A 12,524-nucleotide genomic window follows, 5' to 3' on the forward strand; every position below is an offset into this window, starting at 1 on the left:
CTTCCATTGGAGATACATGTGGAGTTACGAAAGAAAACTTTGTTAGCAGATTTTGCGTCTCGTTGAGCTACAGGCCAGGGAACTCAACTGCAAGGTTAACTCCTCCAGGTCTCTTTCAAGGCAAGACAACATGTAGTGCAAAACTGTGTGCACAGCAGACCAATTTTCAATGGTGTGCGAGAGTTTGTGTGATGATGGCAGAAGCTGCAGAGCATGGCCAGTGTCATTTGGGCCTGGCCCCTTTGTGCACCGCCAATTTTTCAGGGCTTTCTTTTTTATGCATAATGTAAAACCCCGAGACTAGGGAACACGAAAGGACAGACACAAACACGAAGTCTCAAACACAGCTTTTCGTGAACGTCAAAACAATTTCGTGTTTGTGTCTGTCCTATCGTGGTTCCCTAGTCTCGGGGTTTTACATTATGCATCATCTTCACCAGCTCGCTTGCTTCCTAGCCATTTTTTCTTTTTTAATTGTGCAGTGATAAGAAACTGATAAACGAGAATGTTTCGCATGATTGCTTTTTACAGACTATTTCATGGTTCAGGTAGGGGTTTGAGCAACCTGAAATGGTAATCTCCTTTCTTCGTTAAAAGGGTTCTGAAACCATTTCCAAACTTTTGAAGAAATAACATCTTAAATGTTGATTTATGTGTGCTAAGCACGCGCATCAAAACGCTCTATTTCTGCGCTTCGGTTTTATGAAGCTATTGCATTCGAAAGTCGCGGGAACTCTTCTGTCGCTCTCAACTCTTCACCTCCTCGCTTGTTTTTGGAGTGACGTTTCAGAGTGGAGAAAGGAAGTGCATACTTTTCCGTTTCCATGACGACTCAGGCGGTTGTAAAGGGACACGGCTACTGCAGAACGGCCTTCCTTATAGTGGCCTTCGGGTACTTAGGGCAAGCATGGACAGCTAAAATGTCATTTCCCGTATGTCCGGCGTCGCCTCTCAGCGCTGTTCTGTGCCACCGGTGGCTTGTAAAAATTGCAGTTTTAAGAACTCAACAGTTAAAAACCGTTCAAATGACTAATGTGGGACTTCGCGTGTCGAATCCATGGGTTGCAACATATGAAATGGAAGTGGGTTGCATGTGTGGCTTCTCAGCCCCTTTAAGGTGCAGAGCATCGGAATAACTTTTGCACCTGTCTGTGTAGCTCTTTTAGGGTGCACGTGCACCCACCTTTTCTTTTTTTGTGGTGGGCAAAAAAAAAAAATAAATAAACTGACAAAAAACCTGTTTCCACGTAGTGCATTTGCACCGTTCTCATGCATACTTTTCTTCTCGAGATATGCACTCAAAATCACATGCATATTGCAGTTGAGTTCAAAAACGGAAATTCAGAGAAAAACATTATCACACAAGGTGTAAGGTGGATAGCCGCATCGCCATGCACACACAATGTTTATGATGATCATGTGATCGCATATTCTCTTTGACGACCTTGAGATTTTAGGATGCATATGTGACTGGATCACTTTTTTTATTGTTGCATTTGTGAGCTTTGGACACGCTTCTTGGATACGGCTTTCTTTCGGACTGTTTCAACATCAACTTCTGCAGCTGCTTCATAATGTTGCAAAAACTGTTTCGTTGTGAACCTCATTCTATGCAGAAAGCAACATTTTGGAACCTCATTCTATGCAGAAAGCAACATTTTGATCATAGCTGTCGTGTCACTTGTGTGTTTCTAAAACACCGCAAATTTGTAGTTATTTTTTCATTCCAAAACAGGTATTTTGTACATCAAATTATTGATACATCCAGTGTACAAATATTTAATCCTCAGTGAAATTCTAAAGGGTGACAAATCTTCTAGAATGCTTGGCCAGTACAACAGATTCACTGTAAAAGTTCAGACGCACAATGCATTCAATTTCATCATTCAATGCTGCGGAAAGATGAAGACCGTGATGATACCTTATACCTGAACGCCAGTGCACCTCAATTAAACTATAATTTCTAGGATTGAAAGGCAGCACCATCAAAGAAGTCTTATACACAACAAGGAAATCCGATGCGTGATTATTCCGCAGCAAAACTCACAAAAGAAAATGAGCAGGGAAAGATGAAGCAATCATTATGTCCTGAGAGGTGGATAGTGAGTGTAAACTGATGATTTCTAATCAATTTTAAATCTCACTGCATACTCTGCTTCTGAATAATCATTTCCCTGAGATTGTTTTCAGATTCCTTCAAGCTCCTCTCCAGGTATGCCTTGTTAGTCTGGAAGGAGAAAAGAGGAATCCTTTAGAGTACATCATAACAAAAAGCAGACACACACAAACAGAAGCACAGTAATCACATAAATGTCTTCACTGATGACGAGGCATGCTGCATGTAAAGAACTACCAATTAGGTCTAGCCCAGCTTGTTTAGTCTAGATATTCTGTATTCAACACAAAGAACAGTTTATTACATTCAATATTTGCTGTAAGAAAGTAACAGAGTAAAGATGCCGTTTGCACGACTTGGTTTTCATCTAGATTTATGGTAAGCAGGTCCAAGTGTGCAGTACCATGAAAGAAAAAGGATTGATGAGACGTGAGCCTAACGTACTTCAATACTAACTATTGATATCTGACTGTGCTATGGGTAGGCTTCCGACTTCTCGGATTTATCCAATAGACTCCGAAAAACTCCCTCCGATGTTTTTCGCAAAACATCGGATTTATCCGATAAACTGATTTTTCCAGCGCCCACGGGGCGGCCTTAAGCTTTCCCCCCCGTTTCCTTCTTCTTTTGTCCCCTTTCTTCCACACCTAGTTTTTGACTTCAAACTGATTCACAAATAAAAAAAAAGAAAAGGTCAGAAGTGGTAGCCTCCTCCAGGTTCGCTGGACGCATGAATGGCCCAAAAGGAGGATACTACACACACTTGTCCCATCTGTTCTATGTATCCTCGACCCTAGTGACTCTACTTGACCCCGGGTACTGGGCTAGTTTGACACAGAACAGTTCTGTGTTTGTCACAGCTGCTACTCATTTTGAGTCTGGGCACTATTCACAATTTGTGCAAATACGCTTGTTTGTACTTCAATAGCTCTGGGTATTAAAACATCCGTGCATTACATTGTGTGGTCCCAGTCACTTTTGCAAATCTTTCCTTGCATTGTCTCTGCGATGACTGCTCCGCAATACTCCGAAATCGGCGCCGTTCAGTTTTCAGACTTATTAATCCTCCGAGAAACTCCGAATTTCCGAAAAGTTGAAAACTCCGATAAACACCCTCCGAATTTTCTAAAATGAAAACTCCGAAAACTCGGAACCCTAGCTATGGGTGACTATAAATTATCTAAACTGCATGCGGTTCAAATTCAGGAACTTGCATGTTCCTATGGCTGCTGGCAGCAGAAATGATGCGAAAATGCTAACAACACTGGCAGAGAAAATGCTGTGTAAAATCGTGGACATCAAAAAGCATTTAAGATGTCTGACATAAAGTGCAAATGCATTTTGCTCAATGCATTCCGGTGAAGTACAGTCATTCCCATGAAAAAACTTACCACTCAAGGAAACCAAATGGCTATCACATTCAGTCAAACACTATGCTGTGAGAGTTTCCTTGGTGAGTGTTCCTTGCTCTTATTTACATGACCAGCAGACATATAGGCTTCATCTCCATTCCATTGGGGAAATTGGTATGCCATAAGGCAGTAAAAGAAATCACTTCTTGCTACAACAGAGAGGAGTTGAGACTTACTTCAAGATTTTTTATCTTTTCACTGTTTGTCTTTATCTTGTCATCTAATGTCTTCTTCACATCTGGCGAGCTGGACACAATGAACCTGAAGAGATACAAAGCCATGTAGCAATGCAGCACGCCATTCTCAAAAATAATAGGGGCAGTATTCTTGTTGTGTGGTTGTTTTCTGTAATGTGCTGTTATTCCCTGTGTCTTTGTTTCCAACCTTAGCATTGTTTGTCGTGGGAGAGAAATGCCTTCCTCATTGGCAAAGGATCCAGATCAAAATACATATACTGATACTTACATTCGACCGACAGATACAAACATCTTGGTATCAGCAGGAGCTTCGGAAAGTGCTTCACCAGTTAGGTATGCACCTTGAATGACATTCTTCAAGGAGTCAATTTGCATGTCTGCCATCTTCAATCGGCGTGTAGTGTCGATCATTTTCACTTGCAGCTCTTGGAACGCCTGCGATAAAGATATTATTGACAGCACTGAGTTTCTCTCTCATAATCTCTCAATCACATGCCCCATTGTTATGAAGCGAACAGAAGGAGGTTTAACCAAAATTGTGCTCTACAGGCAGTTTTCTACCGGCTTCAATTTTTTGCTAACATTGCAGGCTGCATTTCATGTCGATGACTTCCTCTACCAACAAGTCTTGAACCCCATTCTACAGTGCAGCATTTCTCTAACATGAACACAGTTTTTCACGAAACTGGCAGTCGATCACCGTCATTCGGAGTAGGCGACATTTTTGGCGTTTGCCGGCACAAAGCATACGCAAAATTGATACCCAGATTATAACTGCAGATTTCATTGAATCATCTGTTCTGGTCATGGCTGACCACGACGTAAAACCCCGAATGAATAATTAAATGTGTTGCACAAGTCTGTAAAAGATGTTCAGCCGTGTTGTCGTTCCGGCACATGCGACTATAGTAATGAGCTGTGGGTGTTGACACCCTGTAGTGTACAAAATTTGGACACAGCAAGCTCAACACGGTAGAAAACTAACGACTCCCCGAAGTATTCGTTGATAATGATCTTCGAAAAGTCAGCAATTATGAGAGATGCGGCACACCTTTCGAAGTTCCATGTCTACGGGCGCCGCCATGATCCCACTGATGCCGATGTCGTGTCCGCTGTGGCTGTCGTAATCGCAATGGATCTGTTCGTCTGCGGAAAATGGAAGGTGCGGCCTTTATTCGAGGCAGTTAGGCCACCCTGCAACAAATTTCTTCGTAATTTCTTTTTGCTTGACTGTGTGCCTTAAAATTATGTTTCTTTTGACACGTTTTAGTTTAGAGCAATGTAAACAAGTTGCATTAAAGAAGCAATACTACGTAAATCTTGGTCTTGCATCTGTTATCACAAACTTGTTCATAATCCTCTATTTATTCGTTATTGGTAGTTGTCCTACGTTGGATTTCTCAGTGTAATACAATAAATTGTGCTTCCAAATGATGTAGCCCCTGCATCATGTAAATGCCCGTCAGGACACATTGATTTTTTTTAATTCCCTGTTAGCGCCGCGAAGCAACTGTGGCTATACGCGGGGTACAGATATGGGCAGATGGAGAGAGAACAGCAGGGAGGAGTGGGGGCTTAGTATGTATCCTGGGCCGACATCAGGGGAACTGCGTCAACATTCGTCTGGACAGCCTTCGGGAAACACAGGGATGACTTCAGACAGCACAACCGGTGGTAGGATTCGAAGCCTCCACCTCCCAGTCTTCTACACGACCTTAGCGTCCACCAATGAGCTGGATGCCTTAACCCGCTCGGCCATGCCGCTGGTACATTGACGTACATATGTGATATAATAAATATATAAATAAATCTACCTTTTGTTTTCACTATGAGCTGTGCATAAAACTGGTCGATTTGATGCGGTGGACAGTAATTGTAACTAATTTATTTTTCAGTCGCTCATTTAATGGGGGTACTTTCTATGGTGCAATATTATACGGCGTAAAATTATCCATGTCCTTCTGAATAACAAACCAACGTTAGAATGCTACGGCAATCTGATGTATCATCACCTTTTCATTTTTCATATCATACCGTTTATCAGTAAGTTAAGGACCCCCCAATTACGTGTATTGCATAACGAAATGAACTCGTTGTTTAGCCTTGACAAACTTTGTGGCACAGAAAAAGAAAATAGCCCGACACATAATGTCACAACGCCATAGCGTCTAATAACCCGATAAAGACTACGAATAAGGTAAGATTGGCTTAATTATCAGTCATTAATAATACGGTGGACGTACTGACAAAAAAGAGGCCATTATTCCGATTAAGGCGCGCTCATTTGTTCGGTATCGGTTGAGAGAGAGAGATCAGCCTTGCTTGAAGTGAACCATGAATGGGAGTAAATTGGGTTAGTCGGCTTCCTCTAGGTGTCACTGACAATGTGCCATTCAAAAGTCAGGCCCATTCAGACGCGTTCAGGACTTAATAGATCGGTTTCTTTGGAATGCAGTTTCCGTTACTATATTTACCTCGGATACAGGGTGCTCATACACGGTTTGTACAGAATTATAATGATATTCACCTTATCTGCAAGTGACATCTCATGGCGCCTGACAAAATAAATAAATTCCACTTTCTATATTTAATGGAAAGAAGGTTTCAAGAGCGCAACATCGCTCGCTTGTCCGGAGAGCATTGATTTGCCGTGACGGATGCTCTCCACATCTCTGACGTTAAAAAAAGTGGATTTAAAGTAAGTTGCTGTTTAAGATTTCGGTGCAGTATATGGTCCGTGCAAGGAAAGCTTCTAGCGAAAGGTGACAGCTGTCGAAAAGCCAGTTTTATGTCAAACATCGTTTTGTCAAGCTTGCCAGCAATACCCACAAATATGGAACTGCAAGTTCCGGTCAATTTCCTCCTGCAAATGCAAAGACGCATGTGATTGGCTTATACAGGCGCACGGGCAACCTAGTGCGCCCACATGCTTCAAACTGTTGCTTGCAAACCATGTTGTGGAAACAGTCGTTGGAAACGACATACTCAATGTATTTATTTATGTAATAGTACCCCAAGAGTCGTAATGGACATTACATGGGGGTGGGAATACAGTGATACTAATCAAGAACGTTTGCTATACGAAGTTTTATACAGTACTGAAGTGTGATAGAGCAGTGTACACAGTGTTACAATAAACAATATACAAAAACATGGCTGCGTACAGAAAAAAGTATAAATACAATGAAACAACAATACTACATACAAGGAAGAACAGGACGGTGGCATCCGGAAACCCATCTACGAAGCAGGTAGCACTATGTTCGGCATCCGCAGACAATCTACGCGGTTACATTTTATTTTTCGCCCGAAAAGTGCCTAGATATTTAACAAACGAATTTTAAAGATCAGCGCTGCTTCCGCGGCCGCGGTAAACAGTTCCGGCGGCGTGACGTCACTCCCTAAAGGGAGGAGTGAGAGCGTGGTGCTCAGAGGAGGAAAGGCGCCGTCCCAGCCGCCAGACGCCAGGTGAGACGCCAGCGTGGCCGCGGCATTCCTTTTCTCAAGGTCGCGTCCTGATTCGTTCTTAAGGAGTGACGTTGTCTCGTTATTCCGTCGGCGAAAGCCATATGCTCCTGAGACGCACGGTTTCGGTTTCGGCTCATTTGCATAACGAAATTCGACGATGGATGTTTCACTGAACGCGCTCAGCTACACTCTTAGAAATGATGGTGGTGGTGGTGGTGGTGGTGCTGGTGCTGGTGAAAGGGCTCGCCGTTGTCGGCCTCGCAGAGGTGGGCAACGTCACGCCTGACGCCCTGGGCGAATGTGCGCCCTGGGCCGACTTCTAAGGGAACTGTGCCGACATATACCCGAAAGCGTCTAAGGAAAACCCAGGAAAAACCCCAGACAGCACAGCCTCCTCTTTGTACCTCCAAGTCTCTTTGAAATGAACTTCACCACATAGCACGCTCCTAGCCAACCATCCTCCCAATGGCAACGTTCTCGCCCCTGATTTGTTGAAAACGGGAGGCGGAGCCTATTCTGTGTCGTGCATAATGGACAGAAAATAGGCTCCACCTCCCGTTTTCAACAAATCTAGGGCGAGAACGTTGTCATTCGGGATGATGGTTTGCTAGGAGTGCGCTATGTGGTGAAGTTCATTTTTAGGAGTGTACGAGCTCTTCAAGCCCTCACAACCTTCTTAGCAGCAACAGGGCTCCTGCGTGAACTCTGAACATTCATCATCATTCACCATCTTCTCCCCCTCAAGCAATGGGATAGGGTGCCGCCTCAGCGGCGAAACATCCCGCTACATCATTATCATTTATTTGTTGTTGTTGTTGTTATTGAACGCGCTCATTTCAGGACTTTTAAAAAGATACAATTACTTTCAATTAGGATTGCCTTCCATTCCGGTATCTCGCTTTTGCCCGAAATTTCCTAATTAAAAAGTTTATTAATTTAGGTAATTAGTCGTCTTGTAGTTACATACTTTATTTGACATGGGCGTGCATGGCCGTATAACTCAACTGCAAGAACGACATCTATGCCGCTCTCATAGCTGTGAAGGATAAGAAAAAAAAAAGTATAATCATGGTCGATGTTACCTCAACAGGTTCCAAAGATTTTCTCAGTGTAAGTATCAAGCGGCAAGAATTCCGATTCAGCTTCCGTATCCCGCCCACCATGCTATATAGTTTAGCTCCGAAGAGCTGGGTCACCCCGGTGGACGCAGAGGAACGCTTTTAGCGACACAATGGGTGAATTGTGAACCACCGTGTTGTGAACTGCTACTACAAAGCCCACAGCGCCGCACTACGCTTCGAATAATACAGAGCCTATTTGCATGAGGAAAACGCCGAGAACGAAAAGAAGTCATGTCAAACGCCCAGTAGTTACAGGTATGCCTTCCATCATTCCGATTCGTTCCTGAGAGCGATGCGCGTTGAACATGAGTGACGTAAACAAAAATTTTGAAGCTCTGAATGATGATCACAGTGTTTTCTTTGATACGAAAAAGCAGCATTCGGAAGAAACGCTGTCAACCTCTTCTTGTTGTACCGGAAGCCAATGGCGAGCAGACACTGTGTCAAAGTGTGCCAATCACTCTCTGTACCTTATATCCTCAGCTGCTCAGCATCAACCTTGCGCCAATTATTAGATAAGTACTATAGGAAGCCTTTACCGGGCCAATTGATGGTCGAAGTCGGCGTCCCGCAAAATAACTTATAATTACATTACGCTTCGATGTAGAGCTGCCTTTGACGTTATAATTGAGGGCCGCGTTTTCTGTAAGTTGATGCCAATGTACCTTATACTTTCCTGACAAAAACTGAAATGTTGGCCGTCCTGTGGAAAGTGATCCAGTGCAGCGATGCATGTCGTTCTTCGCCGTCACTCAAGCGAGACACGGGCGAGAGCGCTTTCCTCCACCCGCTCAAGACGTGAGTTCTTCACGCCATGTAAAGAGTGTGTATACCAAGATGCAAGGAGAAGATTCATCTTATGCTTTGGAGTTTGTTTCTCCGCTCAACGTTGTCCCTTTTGCGGTGAGTTGTTCTTTCGCTCGTGCACTGTATACATGGTGTTTGCTCTAACGTGTCCAGAAGTTTTATTTAAAGCGAGCGCTACTTTTCACCTACTTGACTAAGAAACAGGTGCTACTAGTGAAGCAGTATCTGTTTTTTACTCAAGTAGCAGAAAAGTACCACTTGCTTTTCTTTTATCGCTCGCTTTAAATATAATTTCTGGACACGTTAGAGCAAACACCCTGTATATGAACACGTCTTGTTCGGATTCACACTAAGTTTCATTGCAGCTAACTCATAACGTGTATTTCGATGACATTGGTAACAGTTGCGGTTCACTGCGCTCTACGAAAAAAAAAAAAATAAAAATAAATAAAAAAGATTGATGTGGGGGAGCTCTCTTCCCGTTGAACAGGACCGCGGAATTTACTTTGTTTCGCGACGTTAATTCTGTTAAGTTGATGACTTTGACTGGTAAGGTGCAGCAGTAGTTGATAGTTCTGAAACAGCTGAAGGATCCCTTGCGGAGGACATTAGAGAGTTTAGTACATCGTACGGTATCACCTATGCGTACGTAAGGGATATAGCGTTGATGGTTCTGCGCACTACACGACGCTCTCTTTCTGTTATGGGCGTGCGCAGAACAACCATCGCTATCCCTCACATACGCAAACGCGATAGCGTACGATGTGCTAAAAGTCACTATTAACGGCCGTTGCTTGCTGATCGAGGGTGTTTGGGAGCGACGGGACGAAACTGGTGGAGGAGCCGTAGACGTCGAAGGTTGCTCTGCAGATTTTCTGGCACTGTATGCTCTCGGACATGCTATGCTCCGTAGTGCCGAAACGTCACATGGCATTTCTTAAGTGTCAGCGGCGTAAACGATCTGAAAGACTTAAATTCTGCGTCAAAGACTGAGTAAATGGAAGTGCAACCAGTGATTTATCCAGACCCCCCAACACCCCCTTAAATGTTCAATGACACTCCGCGAACTTTTTCAGCTGTGTACCCCTTACAGGGGGTACCCTTGCGATTTCAGCTTTAGACACATGTCGGTAATGATATATGTTAAGGTATAATGATGTAACTATAATAATGACCCCTCGCCCAATTTTTTCTAACATCCCTCCGTGCTTGGGATTCTGAATAAACCACTGAGCAACTTAGTTCTGGTCCCCTATACTGTAAAAAAGAGCCCGAGTTTGGGCGAAAAGTGAACGAAATATACACAGAAGGACCCGTCGAAGTCGATTTGAGTCCTTCTGTTCATGGAGTTCCCCCATCAGCTCGCGTGCATTTATGCTATTCTATCACTGGTCCCCTAGATTGTAATTACTCCCTATTTTAGCCCTCCGACCCAGCAATTCACTTCCCAGCACTACAAGTATAGTCCCCACACTTCACATAAAGTTCCGCTCAATTGATCCCGAAAAGGCCTAATGGTTGTGGCAGTTCTTCCAGTGCCCAAAATTACTGCAGTTACTCCTTTCTTTTCCTTAGAGTGCGTGTTTTTCTAGATCATGACGGTTGGGTCAATATAGTAGGGAGTTTTATTGAATCGTTTTCACTCGGACGCCGGTTCGTGAATTATTTTTTGCCACTCCCTCTTCTCATTGGCGCTCCGCGATACCGTTCGTGAGCTGTTTGAGTGCAAACGATTCACTAACCGATTAATTCAACCGATTCACAAAACCGATTCACTATCCCATTGATTGAATAAATCGTGAACGTCTCGTAATCGGATAAACCGATAACGTGAACGGTGGCAATGTAACTGTTGCGATAACGTGACCGGATAAACCGATTCATTAGCCGATTGACTGAATAAATTGTGAACGGTTCGTTAAAGAAAGCGGCACCGTTCGTGAAAGGTTTCAGTGCGAACGGTTCACTAAAAATAATGTCTAGCTATAATAATTGACTCAAAGATTGCTTTGTGCGTTTCGTAGGAGCAGTGTTCGAGATCCGAACAGAGAGTCTGCGGTCTCGGGTGATTCTCATCTTTTGAACTGTACCTCTCACACTTCTTTTCACGTCTTTTATTTCGTCTTATTGTATTCATTTCGTTTCATAAACCATGTAACATTCATAGAAATAACCCAAACGTCAACGTATCAACCTTCATGACCAGGTAATGCCATTGCGTAAAGCAGTGGTTCCCAAACGGTGGGTCGCGACACGTTGCGAGGGGGGGGGGGGGGGGGGGGGTCGCGAAGCAGCCCACAAATTAAAAAAATTCCACGTCGTGCCCGCTATTTTGCGGTATCTAGAAGCCTGCGGCTGCAGACCCGGAGGTTTCTCACAAATGCTCTTGCATGCGAGGTACGCGACGCTTTCGGTGCATCACACAGCCTCGCTTTCACGCCTGCACGTGCGTGCAGTTGTGCACGAGGGCTAAAATCTATGTCGTGAGAACAACACGCACTCCCACTAAAGGCCACGTCTGCGTCTATCGCGGTATACACGGACGCCCCGCCCACGGTGCTCCGCGCAGTGGCGTCTTCTCGAGTTAAGGCTGGTTCACACTGTCACGTTTACGCTTGCATCTACGGGTTACGGGCGCTTACGGTGGGGGTTGCCATGACGATGAAGAGACGGCGCCCGTAAGATCGTTTCCGCAAGGAGTTGAAGCAACTTCAACTTTTCTCCCGCAAGCTCCGTAACCGTAAGCGCACTGGCCAATAGGATGGCAGAAAAGTTCGGATGCCACGCAAGCGTTTTGTCTCACGCGTCTCCTTGCAAAGATGGCGGAAACATTAGATGTCTTAGAAGCTCTTATTCTCCTAGTTGAGGAATTTCCCTGGCCATACAATAGAAAAAGAAGCGACTACAGCGATGCCACGAAAAAAGAAAACTCATGGATGACAATTAGCATAGCAGTGGGTCTGTCAGATGATATCTTACTCAATGAATCTGACCGAAGTAGCGAGTTGTACTTTGCACTGTCGACGATGGCGTTAAGCTAAGAACATGAACAGTTAAGAACATCGTCAGGTAATATATGATTGTCTTCCAAAGCAGCCAACACCGGGGTGCTCGACCCTGGACGCCATGCTAGTCTGTGGCTCTATTTCACTTTTCTTCGGAAGGATGGCGCTCTAGGAGGCCGCTCCTCATTGGAGGAACGGAGCGCCGAAACGTAGTAATGTGAACGATGGAGGAACGGTAGCCGGCAACGAGATGGGTACTACGTACGCGCAACCCGTAGCCCGTAAGCGCGAACGTGGCAGTGTGAACCAGCCTTTACAGCGGATGCCAAAGACCTAAGAAAGCCGTTTCGCGTGCGTCGTCGGGGTCGTCGGTGAGCGAAGCATGCAGCGTTAGAAGA

General features: G+C 44.4%; 2 protein-coding genes across 8 annotated transcripts in view; one reads left to right on the forward strand and one right to left on the reverse strand.

Moving 5' to 3' along the window:
- The window catches only part of LOC135368445 (cadherin-23-like), a 489,752-nt gene that overhangs the window by 445,173 nt on the left and 32,055 nt on the right, over nt 1–12,524 (forward strand). The gene's annotated exons all lie outside the window — the stretch shown is intronic.
- On the reverse strand, nt 1,764–4,866 carry LOC135367826 (prefoldin subunit 1-like). Its single transcript, XM_064600945.1, has 4 exons — nt 4,777–4,866; nt 3,994–4,160; nt 3,705–3,789; nt 1,764–2,227 (listed from the first exon to the last, which is right to left on the reverse strand). Exons 1-4 carry the CDS (start codon nt 4,807–4,809, stop codon nt 2,141–2,143), a joined length of 372 nt encoding a protein of 123 aa, XP_064457015.1. The 5' UTR covers nt 4,810–4,866; the 3' UTR covers nt 1,764–2,140.

Source organism: Ornithodoros turicata, chromosome 9 (genome assembly GCF_037126465.1).
Source record: "Ornithodoros turicata isolate Travis chromosome 9, ASM3712646v1, whole genome shotgun sequence".
NCBI classification, from domain to species: Eukaryota; Metazoa; Arthropoda; class Arachnida; order Ixodida; family Argasidae; genus Ornithodoros; species Ornithodoros turicata.